Here is a 21,796-nt window from a genome sequence, read left to right as displayed (position 1 = left end):
TACATCTAAACAAATATTGTGCGATAAACTCGCGACATTGCAATTGTAACTCGAAACATCGGGCACAATTTGTAACAGGGGGAAGAAACAATATCGAGACACCTTCGATCATTAAGTTCCAAACGTTCAACCATCGTCGAATTTCGTGTTTCTTACCTTGACGACCAGTCGCGCCGACGATTCGTCTTGACCGAATTCGTTACTAACAACTACTTTGTATGTTCCCGAGTACGAAGTGGAGGCAGACGTGATTGTCAGTTTCATGTCTGTACCATTGAAAGATATCATAATGTCCTTGGAGGATCTGACTACCGTGGAATCTCTGCAGAAGCGGAAACGGTCCAAATAAGTTTAAACGACTGGTCAGAAAGCACGTACAGGTAACCGTTTAAAATAATTTATTTACCTGTACCACGTAACGGTAACTTTGCGATCCTGTTTCGAGAGGCTAGCGACAAGTTCGATCGATTTACCCTCCTCGATCGTCTAAAATACAACAGATTAGTCAGATTTTTCGCTTCCTTTCTAACGAAAAGAATACGCCATCTCTGAAGAAAAACGGCATAGTCGTCGAAATTTGTCCATAGCAGTGAAAAATGGAAAAATTTCAATCGCGAAACTCACCGCAGACTTCAAGCCGGATATAATCTTGGGTTTCTCTCCTTCTTCCATAATCTCCGTCACTTCTACAACCTGCGACGTTGCCTCTCCCTTTTCGTTGCGAGCTACTAACTTGTACACACCCTTGTCGGAAACCGATACTTGCTCGATTTCTAACTTGACAGCGAATTCTCCCTGCAGGTGTAAATTTCATTAGCTTCTCGTCTCTCGTTATCGTTAAAGCGGAAGCTCGTTACGTACGTCTTTAACTTGCTCGATGTGAACTTTGTGCCTCGTGTCTTCCTTCACGGCCTTCGTTTCTTTGAACCAAGTACAATCTGGCGTGAACTTGGAAAGGACGTGGCACTCTACAATGACCGTCTTCTTCTTCACGATCTTTATAACCTTTGGCTTTTCCTTGATCACAGGTATAACTACAATCACACGATGGAAACATGTTGTCAGCCCCTTGTACTCGAGAAGCGTTTTAACGTCTATTCCTGTGATATCAACTCGATAATCAACCCTTTCGCTTCGTGCGTGTTATATACGTTTTCCTAAGTCTTAACACGTTCGTCGCCCAGCGTGATTCAGCCAAGTTTCCCGCGGGGCCCAAATCCGACCGCCGGTACGCAGAACGTAAATAGAGCGACAAGCAGGAGTTCATCGTTTATCGCTTTCGATTCATTGTTTATCCCCTTTGATTCATTGTAAAGAAAAGATTATTTATTTCTGAAATGGAGAAAGCGATAAGCTACCCAGCTAGAGTATTCCGAGGGATCTCGTGGCAGATATCTCGGATCTTTCATTTAGTCGAGAAGCATACTCGCGAGACGTACATCGGTGATTTTTTCCTCCTCGAAATGTTCGGTAAACAGCGTGAAAATATATTTGAAAGTGAGGAGAGTAGCGACGACGGAGTCTAACTATTTTTCGAAGTGCCCAAAATCACCAAATGTGTTTGCAATGTTTTAACGAATACCATACGATATAGGATAATGTAATATATTATCCAGAATATAAATTGTTGAAGTGATCGCCACTTTTAAGAAAACTCTACATCTGGTCTTCGGTTTTCTCAAGCGCCGAGGCCATCGATAGCGCATAGACAAAAGAACGCGTCGACGACAGACCATAAGCGGTACAAGTGCGACGTTGGCTTCAGGGTTCTTTTAGTCTCAGGGTGACATTGCTAGCGCGCGGATCTGGACCATTGTATTCCACACTTTGTACTTTAATATTCACAATCTATATATACTTACAATACCTTACAATTTACCCACGCGTTTCTTTGATTCCACATACATCAAATAACCTTAACATAAATTAATAAAAAGTATGGTATAATGTGTTTTTAATATTTTTATGTTGTATATCCTATATATAAGATCGTATATTTAATTAACTCGAACAAGTAGAGCGTCACCATCCTTTGACCACCCCCACGGAAGTATACCCGTCGCATAGGTATGTGCGACGTGGTGACGAACGTGTTAAATAACAATAATTCTTGCAAAAACCGTATATGAAATACTATTTCACTGTCAATAGACTTAATGGATTTTTTATCATGAAACAGTATACGGTCGTTTGGATGTTTGAAATATATTGCGTGAAACGTTTTGATGTTGTTTCAACAATGAATAACACGAAGAAGCGATTAATCCAATATGTCGATAAAATCAACAGAAAATATTCTGCCGATAACGAAAAAGTATATTATTCGCTACAGATAGCATTTGTATATGCATCGTTTGGATGCCGGGTACATGGGATGCCGGTCTCAGGAGTGTCGCGTACCCACGGGTCTCCTCGCGGGTGGCGCCTGTAAGCGGCGCTCGAAGCGAAAGGGTTTATTATGGGAAAAAATGTACGAGTTTCTGTTTCAGAAATGATCGGTTCTTTGTCGCGAAGACTTTTCGCGTTGCGTCTTTAAGTTCCCCATAAATGCGTGAAAAATGGCAAATTATCGATCCATGCTAGGAGATGACGAAGCTAAGGTATAGGTGGAAACTTACTCTCGACGTTGAGCGTCAGGTTGGCGTTCAATTCGCCAAGCTCGTTCTTGATGTTACACTTGTACAAGCCCGAGTCTTCCGGGCCAGGATCGTTCAAAGTCAATTTGATATAATAGATATCCTCCTTCTCTTTAACGACGCTGATCGAGATCTTGGAAGACTCCTTCACCACCTTGCCGGCGTGAGTCCATACAATCTCGGGCTTTGGATTTGCCTTTACCTTGCAATCCATGATCACAAGTTTACCCTGGTTTTGCGACTGAATACGCGGTTTCTCCACAAACGTCGGACCATCGCCTTCCGGTTCTGGTTCCGCTTCGATGTTCAAGTTCAAATTGGCGTTGCTTTCGCCGTATTCGTTTTTCACGTGACATCTGTAAGTACCGCCGTCCGGTGCTGAAGGATCCTGCAACAGACATTTACATTTATCGCCAGTTTCTACTCAGCCTTACTCGAAAATCTCCAGTGATAGAAAGAAGCTCGTTAAGTATCCGAATTTAGCATAAAAGGTACTTGTCGGTTCGTATGGAAACTCGTACGACAAATCGTTAGTTCAATTACTACAAATAATCAATAATAATGTAGTATCGTGGACAAAAGGCCTAAAAAATATCGGCTAAACCATAAACATCGTCGAGAGCCGAGGTACCGACTGGCCCGTCAATGTGTCGTCGGTCCTTTAGCCGAAGAGTTTCGTAGAAAAAAGGCCTATGTGACTCTGGCGGTTGCGTAACACGTGCGCGGTGAGACTAAGACAAAGGGACAAAAGGGATGCTAAGGCAGAAAGACGAATTCACAGTCATTGTCAGTGGAGAAGTCAGAGAGCGTGAATCGAGAAGCTAGAGAGTGCGAGTTGCGTTGTCGAGAGAGTTGTGGTTCTCGTGAGAGAGAGAGAAAGCGTTGGATCCGTTGTGACGAGAGTTATTATCGAGTTGTCTAAAGTATAGGACGTTATTGCGATTAGTTCGTGTTAAATAACCATCGTTTTCTGTCTAATCAGCATCTGTATCAATCCATATATTCGTAAATAAACCATCATTAATTATTATTAAGTAGTATTTCCGATATTACAATAACGCTATGAAACGAACAATTGCTAACGTAAGATTACGATAGTGTAAGGATATAAAATTTCGATGATATTACCTTGATCTCCATGATTAATTCGTAAACGTCCTCCTCCACGGTTTTCGTCTTGATCGAAATCTTGGAAGATTCCTTGACGACGTTGGTCCCACGGAACCATGTGACTTCCGGTTTTGGATTCGCCTTGCATTTGCACTTCATCGTGATCAAGGTACCGGTTTCGTTCGGAATGATACGCGGTTTCTCGACGAACGTCGGCGCGAAACCAGGTCCTTCTTCTGCATCTTGGAAAGATCCAAGGTTAAGCACGGTCGCGAGCAGAGTCCACTTCCGACCGTTCAAACGGCAGAAGCGACTCGCTCGGCCGAATCACGATTTTGGTCGAACTAAATGACATTTTATTCAACGAAAATCGCGATCCAGCTAGTCGGGGAGAGTTTGATTTATTTTAGTGTTAGCGAAACTCGGATGACGTTAATTTTTCTACTATACGTTGTTCCTGCGAATTCTCGAGCTTTCGCGCGAGATTCAGCCGAGGATTCGAAGCGGGTTACGAAGCGATCAGAAAAGGACTCTGTGATTAGTTAGCGATAGCACAACATGCACTTACCTTCCCTTGGAAACAACGAGGAAACATATCGTGTCTGTACTTGTACGCGAATAGCACAGACGTATTCTTCCGATGGACATTCTTTTCTTATTCGATTTTGTTTTATAAGAAAAACGTGCTAGGAAAGGTGGAACGTCTCGTTTGGCTCAGAACGGTCGAACCGTTTCGCAAAAACGCGGAGTAACGTACAGTCGAACTTGGGTAACTCGAGCCCTCCGTAGAGTCTCCAGAAACAGTGCAGGAGTCCTGAACACTTTACTCGTTTATCTCGCAAATTGTCTTAAGAATATCGATTTTCGTCCGTTCCTTTTCTCTCTAATCCATACGTAGAAACGCGAAAGTATCGGAATTAGTCCGAGTTAACTTCCTATAAAACCTTTCCGTAGCTTAGTATAGCTTCCTTCTCTCGAATTAATTTCAAATAATTCGAATTTAAATGAAATTAATCGGATGGATCGAGGCAAGGGTTGAAAAATTCGAGCTACCGAACTTTGACTGTACTTTCTCGAAAAGTAAAAGTGAAAAGAGCAAGAGCCAACGAGAACCGCGCGGCGTTTGTTGCATCGAGAGGGACTTGCCTTGGAAGTTGAGGGAGATGTTGGCGTTACTCTCGCCAAAGTTGTTAAACGCGTTGCATCGATAATTTCCGCCGTCGGCCTTCGTCGGATTCGATATCTCGAGCGTGAGCAAATACGTGTCCTTTCCGGTTGCCTTGCGTGACATCTTCACGCGTTTGCTGTCGGTGATCGCTTTCTGGCCTTGGTACCACGTTATATCCGGTACCGGGTGAGCTTCCAAGATACACTCCATAATCAAAACGTCTCCCTCTTGTCGAATAGTTGGCTTCTTTGGGAAACGCGGTGGTTTACCGTCTGGTATTCTGTGTAAATCCACACGTCAGATACTCGGCTCGATTCTCCGTTACGCGAAGATCGAATCCGCGCCACAGATGTAGTTTGCGCGTTCGTTGTTCGAGTTTCACGGGTCGTCGCGTCGCTAGGAAATTTTTCAAAGAAGCTTCCCCCTATCCCCTCCTAAATTTATGAATATTACTTTATTTATTTATTACGCCGAGCGAAGAAGAAGAAACGAACAATTTGTAGCTCTTTTTGCTCATAATGGCCGGCTCATCGAAACGGAACCATCGAAAATGTTCAACGTTCCTCGGTAAATCGCGAAACGTAAGCGGATTTTACACGCAATAACAAAGTTTCTCGATTATCTTTCTCTTTACTGCTTTATACGTTTCTCCGCGCCTTTCATCTTCAACGAAGTCTCGCTGTTCATAAACGCGTCGCTCATAAACACGCAGCCACTGCGACTGCGAGAACCGCGTTCGTGGCAAGGAACGGTATTACTCAACAAAAGAAAGGACAACAGAAGAAAGGATAAACTAGCGTAAATCTAGCGACGCGACGATCATCCGGCTCGAAACACGGTCGATGCGTACTTTAGCTTGTCACCCCCCTCGAAGTTTAAGTTAATGGTCGCCACACCCTGGCCGTGCTTATTCTTCGCGACGGCTCTGTATTCTCCTGCGTCGCCTTTCGCCACGTTGTCGATCTTTAACCTCGCGAGATGGTACAGCTTCTGATCGAGTTCCAGCGACATGCTGTATCTTCCTCCTTCTTTCACCTCTTCGTTACCGTGATACCTAATTCGTGCCCATCAAACCATCATGTATGCTCAGTGCGTTCGAAGGGTGACGCGATTGGAAGTACGAAAGTTCGGTCGCTAATGACGTTCGACTATCGGTCTCCAAAAAATGAGAGACGAAGAGAAAAGGGTAGGGCGAGCGGCATGCTGTGACAGGACTACGAGCTAGTGTCTCGATAATTATTCACAGATTTACAGGCTGTACCTCGTCGATTTTAACGACTTTCACGCACGTTATCACGATCAACGTCCCGAGTAATTTCATCGATGCGCGCAGCTCGTGAAAATACTTCGACGGCCATCAGGCAGCTACTTTACGAACGCATTATATTTATAGTCCACTTTGTTTCCGTTGCATACTTGCGCAAGTAGTTTAACGATTTTCACTTTAACGACGAATGCTGAAATACTCAATTGGGTTCTATCGTTGAGAAAGAGAGAGTCGCGTATCGATGAAACGCGACTCAAAACGTTGATCTTGACGACGTACCTGTCGAATCGTTGAAATTCGTGAAGCGTGCCACATACTATACCGGATGTTAAGAAAAAAAAAAAAAAGCTGCCGATATTTGTAAGATACGATTGTTGTCATGATCCCGACGTACTTCCGCGCTGTAGACGTGCACGCAATCTTACCACTTGACAGTCGGTTTCGGGTCGCCGACTAATCGACATTCGAAGGTGATGGTGTTACCGTCGTCGGATTGCCTTATCACCGGTCGTTCGGTGAAGGTCGGTTTAATACCGTCGTCAGGTACGGGCGCCTCGTCGCCTATGTTCATACAAACGATCTACGTGTCGAGAGATCCCTTTACAATATCATTGCTGTCGCTTAATCCCTTCGCACCCTTATCTGGTTCAGCGACCAGGCAACCAGGCGCACGGTTCGATATTCAACCCGTACTGCTTGATCTGGTTGCGGAAGGTTTAAGCTCTTCGATTCAAGGTCAGAGCTACGTATCGATTCGAAGTTGCGCTTTCGTTGGAAACAGACTGATTCGCCTAGCAAACCGACATCTCCTAACTTAGGTTGCTTTTCATCCTAGTCGTGTTCATTTGTTCGTGAAACACGCGTTACTTTACCCTTTTTCCTGCCACTGTGTTTCTTTTTTGTCTTGTCCTGTCCTGTCCGTACGATGGAACGATGGACGTTTGTCTCAACGTCGTAGGAAAGTCTGACTGAACGCGTATCTAGCGTTTCCTTGCCAATGTAATTACTCTCTCTCTCGGTTATTTACATTCTCTTGTTACTACATAGAAAAGCTCACGTACGTTTACCACTCCATAAACTCTTTGGTAAGTGCGATAATTGGCTAAGCGAGTCAACCCTTACGTTGCGTAATTCGTCTCTTCTATTGCGATATTCTCGAGCGGTGTCGATCTTGGAAGAGAAAAACACGATCCCTCGATCTTTCGTTCTCAATTTTGTACGTTATCGTCGATCTCTACGTCGACGAAATAAATTACGACCGCGAATGGATCGAAGTGCGATCGCTCGATGAACGCGTAAACGCGACAGCGTTCGTCTAATGATCGAATATCGCAGCGTAAAGGTTCGTGAAACGTGAAATCCAAGTATGTATCTACGTTTGTTCGGTTACGATTCAAGTCCCTTTTAGTAAAGTCAAATTAGTCGATGATCTCTTAAAACACATCCGAGCGTACGCATGAGTATATGTACGTTATACATAAGTCTAACATCGAATGCTACTGTTTCTATCGCGTGACGAATATTACACGTGAGAAATTCACACGGCAAACGTTGTTCGTGCCGATGAGAAGACAAATGTGTACGTGACTGTAGCAACCTAACGAAGCGTCAGCACGAGGCGATCCGCATCCCATGCACCGATTTTATCTTTCAACCGTGCTCGGACTAGCTACGCGTACTCTTTCTTCTTTCGATTTTGTCTCGAACATTTTAACCGAATGGAAGATGTCTCTGATCGTTTCGATGGTCGTAGACAACGTTGAATATCGGATGCGTGGAATGCTAATCGAAATTAATACGTGATTCAAGCAGCTTTATCGTTACGGATTAATTAGAATTCAGTTTGCCATCTATGCTGTCGATCTATGCGGAACTCCCGATAATCCTTTTGCTTTTAGTCTTCTTTTAGATTAAATTGGGCTGTATATCGTCGCTCCGTCGAGCTAACAATCGATACGTGCTCATTGCTCGACCGAGATAAATCATTAAAAAATAAATACCACACGCACGGATGGAGACAGAATATGAGAAGAAAAAAAAAAAGTGTAAGGTGGGTGAGAAGAAAAAATAAAGAATAAAACAGACACAAGGTCGAAGAGAGGAGAAAATGCGGAGGACAGAAATTCAGAGAACGTGTGAAACGTAGAAACAAGATAGAGGATCATCGATATACACCCCGAATTAGTAGAGACAGAGAAAAGTGAAAAGGTGGATGACGGTAAACCGGTTTACATTTCTTCTTAAGCCACGCGTCGCTTGCAAAAAGAAACAAAAGGCAGGTCGAACTAACGATACCGCGTGTATCGTACAACTACGAGAAGAAACGCCAACTACGAAGAAGTGTAAGGTCATTCTTTCGATGACGCGAACGCGACGTCTAGCCGATGTCGCTACGAATCGAACGAGAGTACGAACAAATGTAAACCGGTGCCATCGAGTGTTCGAGCACGTGGATAGCGATGAAGTGAGCTGATTTTATATTATACTTACTATCGAAGTTTAGGGAAATAGTGGCGTTGGATTCGCCGAGCTCGTTCTTCGCGGTGACCTTATATTTACCAGCATCCTCGACGGTCACGTTTTTGATTTCCAGAGTCGCGAAGTACGAGTGGCCATCTTTATCGACGGTTAGCTGAAACGTTTCGACGATGTTTGATAAAATATTAACGTACTTGGTGTCAGAAACACGGGATAACGAGCGATCGTTAACGATCGTCGAAGCGTATCGCTCGTCGAGCGAAACTGATCATTTTTCACACGTCGATGTTGTAGCAAAGCTAGCGCTGTACAGAAGGCGACTAACCTTGTGCCTCGGTGAATCTTTAACCAAACTTCCATCGTGAAACCACGTTACTTTTGGCGTGGGATCAGCCGTGATGCGACATTCGAAAAGTAATCGTTTACCGTCGTCTTCTTGTCTGATAGCAGGCTTCTTCGCAAAAGTTGGCGCGATTCCATCGATTTGTCTACAAGAGCGGATGAAAATTTAAAGTGGACGTAAAATCGTTACTTTCGTTGGTGAAGTATCAGACTGCAAACGCAAGTGTAATTTCCACTCTTATCCGTCTTTGTTAGGCGAATAAACGTCTTGCGGTGTTAGTAAGCGCCGCTTGATTATCGGTAGAACAGGTCGGTATTTGGTCGGACGAGCCAAAATTCTCCTACCTATGCAACACGATACTTTCACGAGCAAAAATATCTTCTTTATCGCTAACGTTGTATCAACTCGTTATACGTAAGAAGATTAGTCACGAGATTCGAGCCTGCTTCTCGAAACGTTCGCGAAACAGAGAAGTCGTACACGTTCGTTAAATTTGCCATAAAGTGTAACGTAATCGGTATATCGTACTACGGAGCCGTTGTTACCCAGCAGGAACAGAGCCCCGTAATGGCTCGTTCGAGAGACGCTTCGTCTACCAGAAGCTCGTGTAAAACGCGAGATCAACGAACCCCTTTCATTCAAGCTGCATTTCAATCGGAATTTCCTGCTAAAATATCGCGTCCTATTGCGCGCCCTCGTACTCGTTCTAGCGCGTAAAACGGCCAAAGTATAATAAGCATGGTCGGTAGTTCGCTACTACCGACGTGGCGGACCTCAGCTCCAATCAATTTGCCGTTACTGCCGCGGCATTTGACGAAAATAAAAAGAATAACGAAGCGAAGCGATCGTTCCAAAGTGTAAAACCAATAAGATGGCGCGATAGGAAAGAACGGTAGCAGAAGGGAGGAACGTCGAAACTAACTTTAGCAAAGAAGTAGGCTGCAGCTGTTTCCTGCGGCTTCCACGCTACGCTCGATTAGCTGATTCGCCTCGCGAATCGCGATTCGTTCTCGTTGCAGGCATTATGAAATCGGAGGGAAAAATTTCGCCGCGGCGGGACGACTCGGGGAAACGTAGATTTTCGAATCGGAGAAGGATTTAGAAAGGTACGGGCGTCAAAGGCTCGCGTTACTTTTAGAAATTCACGGGAATCACGTCTGTTGAACGGATCCGAAAATATAACATCTCGCCAAGCGCCTCGTCACGTTCCCGAAGAAGCAACTTTCGACCCAATTTCTACCTGCCTTAGAACGTTCGCCGAGCGAAAAATAATCGCGCAAAAATATTTCGCCCAGCGATATCACCGAGATGTAACGCGTCACTGCGTGTGCACGCTTACGGATAAATATCGACGCGTACGATACAGCCGATCGTCGTACAAAACGGAGTTTAGAACGTGGAAAGACACGTTTCGATCGACCGCCTCTTCGTTCCTCGACTTCGACTACTTGTCGATCTCTCGAAACCGAATCATCGTATCGGCGAGGAAGCATCGGTCGAAGCAATTCGACGTGGCAAGGGTCGTAAATATTTCGAAGCTGCCACGAGCGCGTACATAGATACATTTTGATAAAAAAAAAAGAAAAAAAAATGTTCGGGGAACGCGTCGAAGATAGACAGACGGTCCGCGAACAAATGTCGCCGGTTAAAAGACCGAGAATGAAAATAGAGGAGAGGTTCTCGATTCTATTTCCACGTCGACCAGTCAGACTCGTATGCGTGGGCAGAAGAAGAAAACTGTGCGATCGGCCAGCTAGAACAGCCGTGGCTGTCGGTTTCTCTTATCGGACGAGCGCGTGAGCGCACGTGAACGCGTCCAGAAATAGCGAGCATTCCGCGACGATTATTATTAGTTAGCCGCATTCGATGTACACCTAAACATTGTGGACGAAACCGCTCGTTTCGTTGCAATTTGCTTCCTATCTTTCCCGATATCTTTCATCCCGTCTTTGGTTAGTTCCTTTTATCCGATACAAGCCACGATTCCGACAAACGGTTGGTTATAATCTTAAATGTAGGTTATAATCACTCGCAAGCATTCGCTGTTATTCGTTGAAAGCAAGCAGATCGTCACTCACCCCTCTCTGCTGAGATCTTCCGCCGCTAAAAGCATAAAAAAAGAAACAGAAAGCGTAGTAAGCGAAGCGTGAAACGCATAGGAAAGAGAAAGAAGACAAGAAGCGTTAGAACAGCGAAATAAAAATGAAAAGGGAAAAGAAAAAATAAAAGACAGAGCCTGGAGAAGCGACAAACGTTCATCATTTCGAAACGCAATCGATCGTCGAACTTACTTCTCTCTAGGCTCGTCGACAGCTGGAAAATAACGAAACTTTATTTCGAATCTTTCGAATTGAATGGAAACGAAGAGAGAAAGCGTTAGGGTACACGTGAAACGTAATAAAAGGAGAACGGTATTTCGGTTATAAGGACACGGACGGTCCGAGACCGAAAACGAAAGGGTCAAGAACGTATCTATTAAAAGAACAATCTTTCGAGTAGCGAACGTCGAAGTAGCGTGTAACGCGTTGCGCAACGTGACGCAATTTACGATAGGGAGGAAAAGAGAAAAAAAAAAGAAAAAAAAAGAAGAAAAAGTAGCAACGAGAGGCAGGTACTCACGGCTGAAATTCAGGTTGATCGAAGCCGCGACCTCGCCCATCTTGTTCTTGGCCTTGACCTTGTACAGGCCAGCGTCGGTCTCGATAACGTCGTCGAGCTCCAGGACGACCAGGAACTTGTTCGTCCCGATGCTCTGCATCCTGAAATTCGTCCTCGCATCTGCGCTGAGTTCTGTCTCGCCTCGATACCACGATATCTCGGGTTTAGGCGCGCTGATCAGTTGACACTCGAAGATCAGCCGGTTCCCATCGTCCTCCTGCCTTAGTTGCGGCTTCTGGGTGAAGCTCGGCGCGAAATCGTCGGCGACCCCCATGGTGTTGGGTCGCCTTCGCCCCTCCTCCCTTTACCGCGAATTTCTCGGGTGGCGCGCCACCCTCTCGCCTTAGAAATCGAGGACTCGCTCGGTTCTTTGCTTCCTTTCCTTTGCTTCCCGACAAAATCTCGTCTATCCGCTTCGAGTCGGTTTAAACGGCGCCGACCCGCGGCACCATCCAACCGTTAGCCTCGTTCCCTCGCTGATGACGATCCTCGTCGAATCTGTCGATCCGAAAGATCGTCTCGATCAGAATTTATCGGGCGATAAATGATTTTCGGAATGGGCGTCGTGGAACGATACTTTGGTTGGAAAATCCGTTGCTCAACGAAATAAGGGAATTCGGTGTTGAAAGGGTTGATAGTCGTTGCTAAATAGACGTTTCGTAAAGCGAAGATTAGCGACCATTAAATCGAGCGATAGATTAAGTTGGACGGCTCGAGATACGAGAACAGCTTTTGATCTCACAGTCACGGGTAATGCGAGCCAAATTATTATACTTCGCGCGTTACATCCAAATTCAAGAAAAGATATATCGCTACTGAGGAATTCAAAATAGATTTTATGTAATTCGAAAAATGTCGTACCACCGCCGGTATCTTTCGTCGTTCGTAACTTTCGTTTGAAATTTACTCGTTTCTTCCAACTTGTACGTTCTCGGACATTTTCGCGTCCTACTTTGCAGATTTTCAGGCTTTCGGAAATATTCGAAGCGTAGCGTAAGAGTCGGCGCCGGAATTCCGACGAACCATAAAACCAGACACCAATTGGAAACAACGTTCGAAGCAATCGGTATTTTCGTGGAATCCGCGACTTCGATCGCGGGTTTTCAGGATTTTCCAACACGTCCAAGGCCGAACAATGACGCAACACCTCTATTATTAATGCGACTCTTGGCTCGAAAATAGGTGAACCAGTTATCTCGGTAATCGGTTATTATGTTTGGCATCTAATAGCGAAAATGTACGCGTTTGATTTACGACGCGTCTGGCGAATCAAAAAATCTCCATCTCGCGCCATAGAAAATTTCCTCCGCGACGACGATCATCGATTCCTTCGTATTTAATCGACGCGGATGTAACGTTCCGACGTGTAACGAATATAACTACGAAGTACAAAGTAATTTCGTCACGATACGAAGCGTTTACGATGGCTGCGACAAGTATTGGCACGTCGTTGTATTTATCGTAGCTTCTCGTTAATTAGGTGCGAATAGACGGAACCTCGTGAGGTTTGGTACGCGGAGAAGGCTTCGTTTCCAGGATAAAGTTTTTGCAACACCGTTGTAAGTACAATTCGAAGGCGAGAGATGTTAAAATCCGAGGAAAGAAATGCAAATCGGAACGAATGCACCAAATGTTACAACGTCACGGTAAGACTTGGCAACGAGCCTCGAGACATTCCTCAGATTGCTCGGCTTCGTAACGCTCGTTCTCATTCTGCTCCTTTCCTCCGCTTCGTTTTCATCTTCGCTAACACCGTACTACCGTTTGGCCGTTTAATTCGATGAAACGTAACTTGGCGCGTTAGTTTCTTCAAAATCATCTTGGATTAAAATCAAATCGAATCGAAAGATACGAAGTATCTCCGCTTCTAACGTTCCGCTTGCACGCCGGTACTCGAGAAAGAAAGGAAGAGGAAAGGAGAGATAAAAACAGGCAGGAAAATTAAAAAAAGAGAGCAAGCGGTTGAAAAAGATTTGCCCGGCGTTCGATTGATAAAGAAAGACGATCTGGGTTAACGACCTCGATTTTCGTTCTACGAAATTGAGATCCGAGCCCGACCTTTCCAAACGGCAAGTTCCTTGCTCTTTGTTCGAGATACACTTTTGACAGGAGAGTTCTACGCGTGCCAAGTGAAGAAGGGAATGACCGAAGATCAAAAGGGACGTTCGGACACGATACGTCGCGCGTACAGCGATTTCTAAGATTTTCTCAGCAACTCGGACGAAACTGCTCGTCTCAAATATTCCACGAACCCGTGCGTAGAAAACTGTCTATATTTTTCGATCGAACGGTTCGTAATAATCGATCGACCGAGTTAACGATCGCGCGTCGATTCGACAGGACGTTTGGCAGTCGCTTAGATCGAAGGTCGTGGTTGGCCGTTTCAAAAATAGGTAGACGGATTTTTATGAATGGGAGAGAACGAACGAACCTTGATCGGTATTCGACGTTATTTTCGAGACAATCGCGTTCGATCGACGCGTAAAGATGTCGGGCAAGCTTTTTTACGAGACAAGCTGCGAGATTTTGGTTGCGGAGGAGCGCGACGATCGATGGACGAACAGGTGTTTAGCGAGTAACGCGATGTCTCAATAGTTTCGTTCGCTAAGACTTGGCATAATTTTATTGTTTGCTCGCGATGTAATATATTCGATGACAGACTGGCCTAATAACAAGTGGCACAATGTAGAGCCGGTTATAAAAAGCATGGAATGAATGAAACATCGTTTAGCAATGGCGAGACAGAAATATCGAACGATGTCGCGGCGTTAGCCGAGAGAAAAAATTAGCCGATGTAATTTTTCTTACACGCGCCTAACGTCTGCGGTGTTAACGGTGTTACCCGCCACAGAAAAATATCTCCATTCGCTGTGATCTTTGTTCAAAATTTCACCAAGGCCATTCGCCACAGATTATTCCAGAGAAAAAAATATAATCCCGTCCGCGTAATTTTCGTTTGCGTTTCCAAATATCCGAGTCGCGGTATCGTACAAGTGGGAAAAAATGCGTTAAATTTATATTCGAAAAAATCTCTGACCCTAACGGTACATCGTTAAAAAAAGAACCGAGTTCGCTTTTGAAAACAACTGCAAAACTGTGCTTAAAATATTATTGGATTCCGATCGACATCTAAATTGAAGAGGATGCGAAAGCGAGGGAGTAGGAAAATTCATCACGAGGAAATGATTCACGTTTCGAATTACAAGCACGGAAAGAGTATTAGATCATCGCGGGGCTAATACCACGGTAAGCTCGGCAAGTGCACTAAATTCGACCTAGAAGTTAAAATTATTGGTCGAGGCACGCGTTTCGTCGCTCTCTTCTTCCGTCTACGCTACTATTTTCCCTGCATCGCTCTTGTCGCAACGTCTATTTCCGTGGACTGAGTCAAATCTATAGCAAGAGAAATCGTACATCGTGGAAATGTTGCTGGTCGCGAAATTCTTTTCTTCTCTCGCGTACGTAGGAACACGAGCCACGAAGATTTAGGAGGATACAGAGAGTATTTATAGCGCTAATCGTATGGAACGAGCATGTCGGATGGGGCTACGGTACAATTTTTAAATTGTCCGTGAAAGATACGACGAGATTGAAAGAGTAAACGATATATCGATATTCGACTATGACCAGCGAAGACCAAAACAATGAATTAGTCATCCGTGCTAATTTCAACCAGGCCTGACCATCAACAGGTGTAATTTTCAGGTTGGCTGACCATGAAGTTTATAAATATCGTGGAATTATCAAGCGCGTCGAGCGTACGCGATCGACCATGAATTTTTGACAAATCGACGAACGTCCGTCCGTTCGTATTTCTAACCGATCTCTTCTTTATCCGTTCCTCGGATACTTTACCAGATTTTCTCATCCATCGCGTACTTTGTGTGTTTATATTCGCGCATATACATATATACGTATTATATTACTTGTATGTTTATATTCGCGTACGTGCAAATATTCTATCCGTTTCTTTTTATCATTCGTCTATTGGTTTTCGCTATTATCGTCGATGGTAGCAACGTTGTTACGTGGCGAGATAAAAGAGAGAAGATTTTGAAGGAGAAAAGAAAGAGACGAAAGAAGGCCAAAGTGGCGGATAGATCGGCCGACGACGATCGAACGAATTTGAAAAAGGTGCGAGAGAAAAGCCGACAAAGCGAGAAAAATATAGTTGGATGGATGGTTGGAACGTCGAACGAGACGACGAACCGTTCCTGCTCGCGTTACGCCCTTCTAAAAATAAGTAGACTTCGAGCCTAGATACCTAGATAGTAGTCTACGAATAGTTTTCGGTGGTCGGACTCGAACAGACTCGTGGCAATTAGTCAGCAAGCCGCTAGACCACCGTTTCGACCACGAACCAACGAAATCTCTTTCGATGCATCGTTCGTATTCGCAACGGTCCGCTTCTGGGCCCACGGCGCCTCGTCTTCTTCTTGTCGGTGCGACACGCGTGTCAAGGTCGTCGTACCGATCGCCATCGATTCCAAGATTCTATCTCTCGCGAGCGGAATTTTTCGCCGTTCGAATCTATCGCCGTTTAAGATCGTCGTATAGTCGTTACCACTCGCGCATTACGTTTCGTCGACTTTTCATTTCCACGGAAATCTTCGAATCTCGTTTACGGTTGCAACGATCGTTTGCAAGATTGCACGTAACGCGCACAAGAATCGAAGAAACGTCCAGCTGAAAGAATAGCTTACGCACCGGCGTCCTGATCCAACGATCTCCAAGGGAATACGAACGATTAGAGCACTTGGTGGTGCGGTCGCCAACGAAACGTAACACTTTGAAGCACTGAAGCACCAAAAGCACCCACGAGTCACCATAGACGAAGGTGGAACAGGGTATACGTTGGAAGGAAATTGGCAAAACGATAAAGGAAGAACGAGAAGGGGATGTTTAACGCGATGGCGTTAAGGAAGAAAGGGCGCACTGTGTACTTCGTCCATTTTCGCACATTCGTATGCTCGCTCGTATACCCTCTCACGATCAAGGATCCAGTCTGTGAAACGGGAAAACTTACTTGAAGCGAGCGGTGAAATATCCAAATAGTTAGACGAGTAAATACGGCCCGTCGATGGCCGTGCCGGCGATAGAAATCCTCGATTGCTGGCACCTTGGGAGGATTTAACGTGGATCTGTGGCTCGAGCTCGCGGCTCGTCGTAATCGCGCACTTTGATTCTCGAAAGTCGAAGTGAAATTACGCGTACGAACGTAGAAAAAAAGAAAGAAAGAGAGAGAGATAGAGAGAGAGAGAGAGAGAGAGAAAGAAACGAGTGGGAAAAAAAAAGAGAGAAATTTCTTTGATATTCGATCGTCTTTGTCGTGGTCGTCGTCACTGTGTGGTCGTCGCTCCGTTTATAACGTATCCTGTTCGTTTGGCCCTGTCTCTTGTCTCTTCTTTGATACGGAGCGCCTGTCTTGGCCGTCCCAGTCACCGGGGCCCCGCGCGCCAACTAACCACACGAAATATCGCCGTGACACCTCGACGTCGGGTCCAGCGTCTCTGCGTCGGCGCAACTTCCACGATAACCGCTCCTGCTCGATCTCCCCACCCTAAGAACGCCTACGCCGTCGAATTTCGAGGCTCGCTCCTGACACTGAGGCCAGCCGAGTCCTGCGCGATCGTCCACTACCTGACACGCAGGATCCGTATCGCCCACAACCTACACACCCCTTTCGCCAACCTCCGCCCAGTTTCCTCTACCAACATCCAGCTCTCCCTCTACCATATCCATGCTTTTCACCATCCACCCTTTTTTCTTGGCACTTACCCTGCTATTGAACTTGAAACCTTGTAATTAGTGGGGGATCGAGGTATTCGCAACCAATGAAGTTGACACTACCGTGCGAAAATAACAGCGGACGCGCTCTTCGTTTTACCTTCGCGTTTTACGACCGTTTCTTCTTCTTCTTGCGATGACTCGAACGAACCAACGTCGAGTTTCGATCCGAGTTATTCGAGTCCGAACGAATCTACGAACGAAAGCGTCTTTACGAATACTGGAAACTCGAAAGATCGACGGTTCGAAGCAGCTTCGATTGGAAAGGGAAACGTGGCTCGCGACTCTTCCTTCTCAGGTTTCTTTGTTTCACCGCGGAAAAACGCGGCACGCGTATACGGAGGATACGAGTGGGATAAAAAAAGAAGATAAATGACCTTATAGCAGGTTAATTGCTGCTGCAACCAAATTAGCCGGATGACGGAACGTCGGAGAAATCAGCGTGCAAGAATTTTACGTCGACGTCCTCGAGTCGAAATTAGACTACGTGTAGCGGTTTAACGATTATTCTTACCCTTAAATATAATCAAAGAATGTATCTCATCGGGACCGATGAATCAAGAAGAGCATATTTAACAGTACGTTCGTTTATAGACAGCACCAAATTAAGCATCTACGTTTCAACGATCCAAAGACCATGGATATCGAAGGCGCGCTGTCCGATACCGCGTCGATGTGGCAAACTTTGACCATAAAATCGTATTCCCGGACAAAGGTGGAAAGATATCAGCGTCGGTAGGAAATAGAACATCGTACGAAGAAGGAGAAGTGGGTCTTGGCCACAGTCCTCGACGAAAATAAGTTTTCCGGCCGCATCGGTACTTTCGACCACCGATCGACCTTTTTCTTTATTTTTTATTTCGCAAACGTCCTCGTCGTTCGTATAATTTCACGGATAACGGCGTTTGATTCACAAATCGGTAAATCCGCGAGCGCGCTTTACTCCGCGGAGTATTCCAACTTCTATGAGACATTTTTGGCCAGCTTTCAAAATTTCGATCGAGTACACAGCGATCGATACGCGATATCTGCTCGAATTTCCTCCGATTCTCGTCTGACTAATACAGTTTATATTTCCACGCGCTCTCTTCTCGCCGTGCTACCTCGCCACCCACTTCTGCTAACGCTCGCCATATACTGTTTTTTCTCTTACGTCGATTTTTACCTTTCGCGTATTAATCATTTTCGATGGAAACCTAATCAACATCGACGTACGAACGTACGCGAGGAAGCTCGCGGTGGATCCTCGAAGGGAACGACGTTTTCCTAGAAACGAGAGTTCGCCAGTGGCAGAGTGAAACAACGACCCGATGATCGACGGAGAATTGGCGAGAGAATGGAAATGAGAATACGCGTAATGGAAACGAAAGATTTTTTATTCGTACGGAGAAACGTTACAATACGTTCTCGCGTGCAGTTAACAAACAAGATATCGCAAGAGAGATAAAGAGGAAGAGCTCGAAGGAGAAATCTCGCACGCGGTGTCGAGATACGAGTCTCTCGCGGTTCTGGCAAGCCAAGCACTTTTCTAAATATACACGATCACCCCTCACCGCCCAATCTATCTTTGCGTATTAGAATCTATACCTAACGACCTGAACACTCGCGCTTCCACCGTTTCACGTCGCGGATATCCACCAACTTGTTCGAGAACTGGTCGATCTACCTCGAGATTATGACATTTTCCTTCGTTCGGAGCCGTAAATCGATTACGACCGTGCGTACTATGCAAATTAAACAAATAAGATGTCTCTTAAATGCGTGTACTCGTAAATACTCCGCGATACATTATGTCACGAGAGTTGAATTACAGGAGTTTTATATCAGCTTGCTGCACAAGATCCGTGCGCCAAAGTAAAATCAAGTAAATTTGATTTACGACGAGCATCTGTTTGCGTTATTCCTTTGTTATAGAGATCTTTGGATTTATCGTTGAGAGAAGGACTCGTGTTTTTCGTTCTTCTTAAAATTACTTCGCGTTTCCTATGCAAACTGTTTTGTCAGAAAAAGACAAAGATCTATCGTTCCATTCTTTGGAAACGAGTCGATCGAGAGTCAAACACCGAAACGATATACCACAGTCGCATAAACGAAACGATCTCGAGGGAATAAAATAGAGACGTTCGAAAAATTTGTTAAATAAATTACGATAGAAGAATAACGTCTGTGCTTTGCACAGATAAAAAGAAAAGATAATTTGTCAGAACGCTATAAATATTCCGATTCCTTCGAACCTGGTAAACTCGTAGGATTCGCTCGTAGGAAGACGACAATTCGTGAAATTCGTTTTTACGATCTCGTTGCGAGTTCCATAGTATTCGACGAGTTCTGTTTATTTCCTAAAATGGGAATAACAGGGAAGATCGCGGTACAATCAACACCGAGAGAAACGTTTCACGTTTCGCGCGGATTACAGCGAAAGCGACCGTGAAAATTCGACCCGGAATGATAGACGAGAGGTCGTCGATACGGTCGAATCGGATGTTGCCGGGTGATTTACGAGCAAGTATGAGAGCGGTTGTTTGCGGGAAAATAAGCAGATCGGCGGCGCTGCGTAAATTTTGCGTTTTCGCGGAAACGAAAACACGAGAGTGGAAGGAGAAAAATGCCAGAGAATGTTTCAACAGGATGAGCAAGAAGCCTCGCGTGGTTTATTCTACGTTAATAGTACTCGGCTTTCGAAACTGCATCGCGTACTTCTGCTAATTCCGATGAATCGACGCAGCCACGTATCGCGCGGAGAACGCGCGCCTGACGACGTACGTTTTTGCGCCTGTGACGTACCTTTCTCGCAAGTCTGGAGCGCCGTTACATCTTCGGACCTGCCCTTTGCGTTGCCTGGCTAAAAATACCCGGCAAATCATGCACAACCAGCTGCCTTAAATTCCCAATTGTGGAATACGTTACGTTATTTTCGCCACTCGTACCGAGTTGTCCGTTTCGTGGTTTTTAACATTACGCAAGATAGAACACCCGTGACGCTTCCGTTCTCCGTCGACGCGTCACACGGCATTCCAAGTTTTACATATAACCGAGAAAGAGACGCTTAACGTCATTCGTTCGGTAACGAACGAACGAACGAACCATGCCGCTAAAATTTCTCGCGCGTTATGCTCGAAATATTTTTAGTATGCTTTACTTTTAGCTCGGAATACGAACAAGAAAAAAAAGAAGAAAAACAAAGGTAATCCGCGACTCTTTCGTTAGATTACTCAATTTCCACTCTGTGCTCTCGGAAGCGTCGTTTCTCTCGTCTTCGTGTCTTTTTAACCCTTTGCAAACTCCAACGACGATAACGCAACGACCAAGAATCCCCGATGAATGAATTCAAAATGAATTACTTCGTTACAAGATCTCCTTTTCGATAAGTAGCAACAGTGGTATTTATCTCGAGCAAATACAGACTACGGTCTCTCGACCGACCTAAATACGATATCGCGAGCGATTCGCGCGCAGAACCACGTTTATTTGCCCTCGATGTTTTTACAGTGCCACCACGATGCGCTTGTTATCGTTGCACCGGTGAACGATGGAAATGGATGAAATGCTATAGATACGTAGGTACTAGAACGTTACTCGTTACACGTGTGTACGTATATTTTGACGATAACGATGGTAAAAAGAGAAGCAGATTTAGAAAGGGGCAGACGCGACAAGAAGCCGAGTAGCCACGTATCACTTATTTGTTCGTTTATCAGATTTTCTTGGGAGCGAGTGGACCCGAGTGGGCGAATGGCTCGAGTATATGGAACGGCGAATCTAAACTTAGTCGTTGGTCTGTTCTGGAAATAGATGTTATGAGTGCGAGGACAGGACAAGATACCGGCCCCTATTATGCGTACGACTACGTATCGCCAACGATCCCCTTTCCATCCTCTTCGCGCTCGCGAATTCCTTTTACAGCAGCAACACTTTCTTCTCCCAACGAGCTTACTTTTCAATCTCGCCGATCGGATGCCTCTTACGCGCTAATTTAACGAGTAACAGCGTCAGCAAATTGGCAAGTTTGCGCAATGTGTACTTTGATTACCGGATCGTCCACTTTACCGCGTCTCTTCGATTTGACGATCTGGAAAAATTCGAGAAAACGCGAGAAAATATACAAAGTATCCAAGTAGAGTGTTTCCTAGACGATATCCGATATGTAAGTTGCTACCAAAGTCCTATCTGGTATTAGGTTGTCCGAAAAGTGTCTTTCTTTTACAGACACGTCTTTTACAACGACGCATCTTTGTACAAAAATGAGACCTAATCGAACGTTGTGATTTTTATTCTGATGGAATAAAATTCGATAGAAATAATATAAAAGGCAAAAAGGTTGTGCGTTAGTTCCTTATAAAAGGAAAGAC

The 21,796-nt window shown here is 45.0% G+C and overlaps 1 protein-coding gene across 33 annotated transcripts in view; it reads right to left on the bottom strand.

Annotated features, from left to right (window-relative positions):
* Bent (projectin protein bent) overlaps positions 1-17,137 on the bottom strand; it is an 80,621-nt gene extending 63,484 nt beyond the window's left edge. For 21 of the 33 annotated variants that reach the window (XM_072007262.1, XM_072007264.1, XM_072007265.1 and 18 more), the window contains exons 1-14: positions 16,687-17,137; positions 11,622-12,158; positions 11,294-11,315; positions 8,985-9,147; positions 8,672-8,813; positions 6,607-6,742; positions 5,765-5,968; positions 4,893-5,194; positions 3,765-3,982; positions 2,619-3,024; positions 862-1,034; positions 625-795; positions 407-486; positions 157-322 (exon numbers count right to left, since the gene is read on the bottom strand). In XM_072007262.1, coding sequence (XP_071863363.1) covers positions 157-322; positions 407-486; positions 625-795; positions 862-1,034; positions 2,619-3,024; positions 3,765-3,982; positions 4,893-5,194; positions 5,765-5,968; positions 6,607-6,742; positions 8,672-8,813; positions 8,985-9,147; positions 11,294-11,315; positions 11,622-11,934 — 2,496 coding nt within the window. In that variant the 5' untranslated portion in view covers positions 11,935-12,158; positions 16,687-17,137. Of the gene's footprint in view, positions 1-156; positions 323-406; positions 487-624; positions 796-861; positions 1,035-2,618; positions 3,025-3,764; positions 3,989-4,892; positions 5,195-5,764; positions 5,969-6,606; positions 6,743-8,671; positions 8,814-8,984; positions 9,148-11,293; positions 11,316-11,621; positions 12,159-16,686 lie in introns of all 33 variants that reach the window. The other 12 variants (XM_072007289.1, XM_072007291.1, XM_072007292.1 and 9 more) reach the window with 3 other exon arrangements.
* Positions 17,138-21,796: the final 4,659 nt, after the last annotated feature.

The sequence above is a fragment of the Bombus fervidus genome, chromosome 7 (genome assembly GCF_041682495.2).
Source record: "Bombus fervidus isolate BK054 chromosome 7, iyBomFerv1, whole genome shotgun sequence".
NCBI lineage: Eukaryota > Metazoa > Arthropoda > Insecta > Hymenoptera > Apidae > Bombus > Bombus fervidus.
Note: the sequence above shows the minus strand (reverse complement) of the source record. Positions and strands in the feature narration are given on the sequence as shown.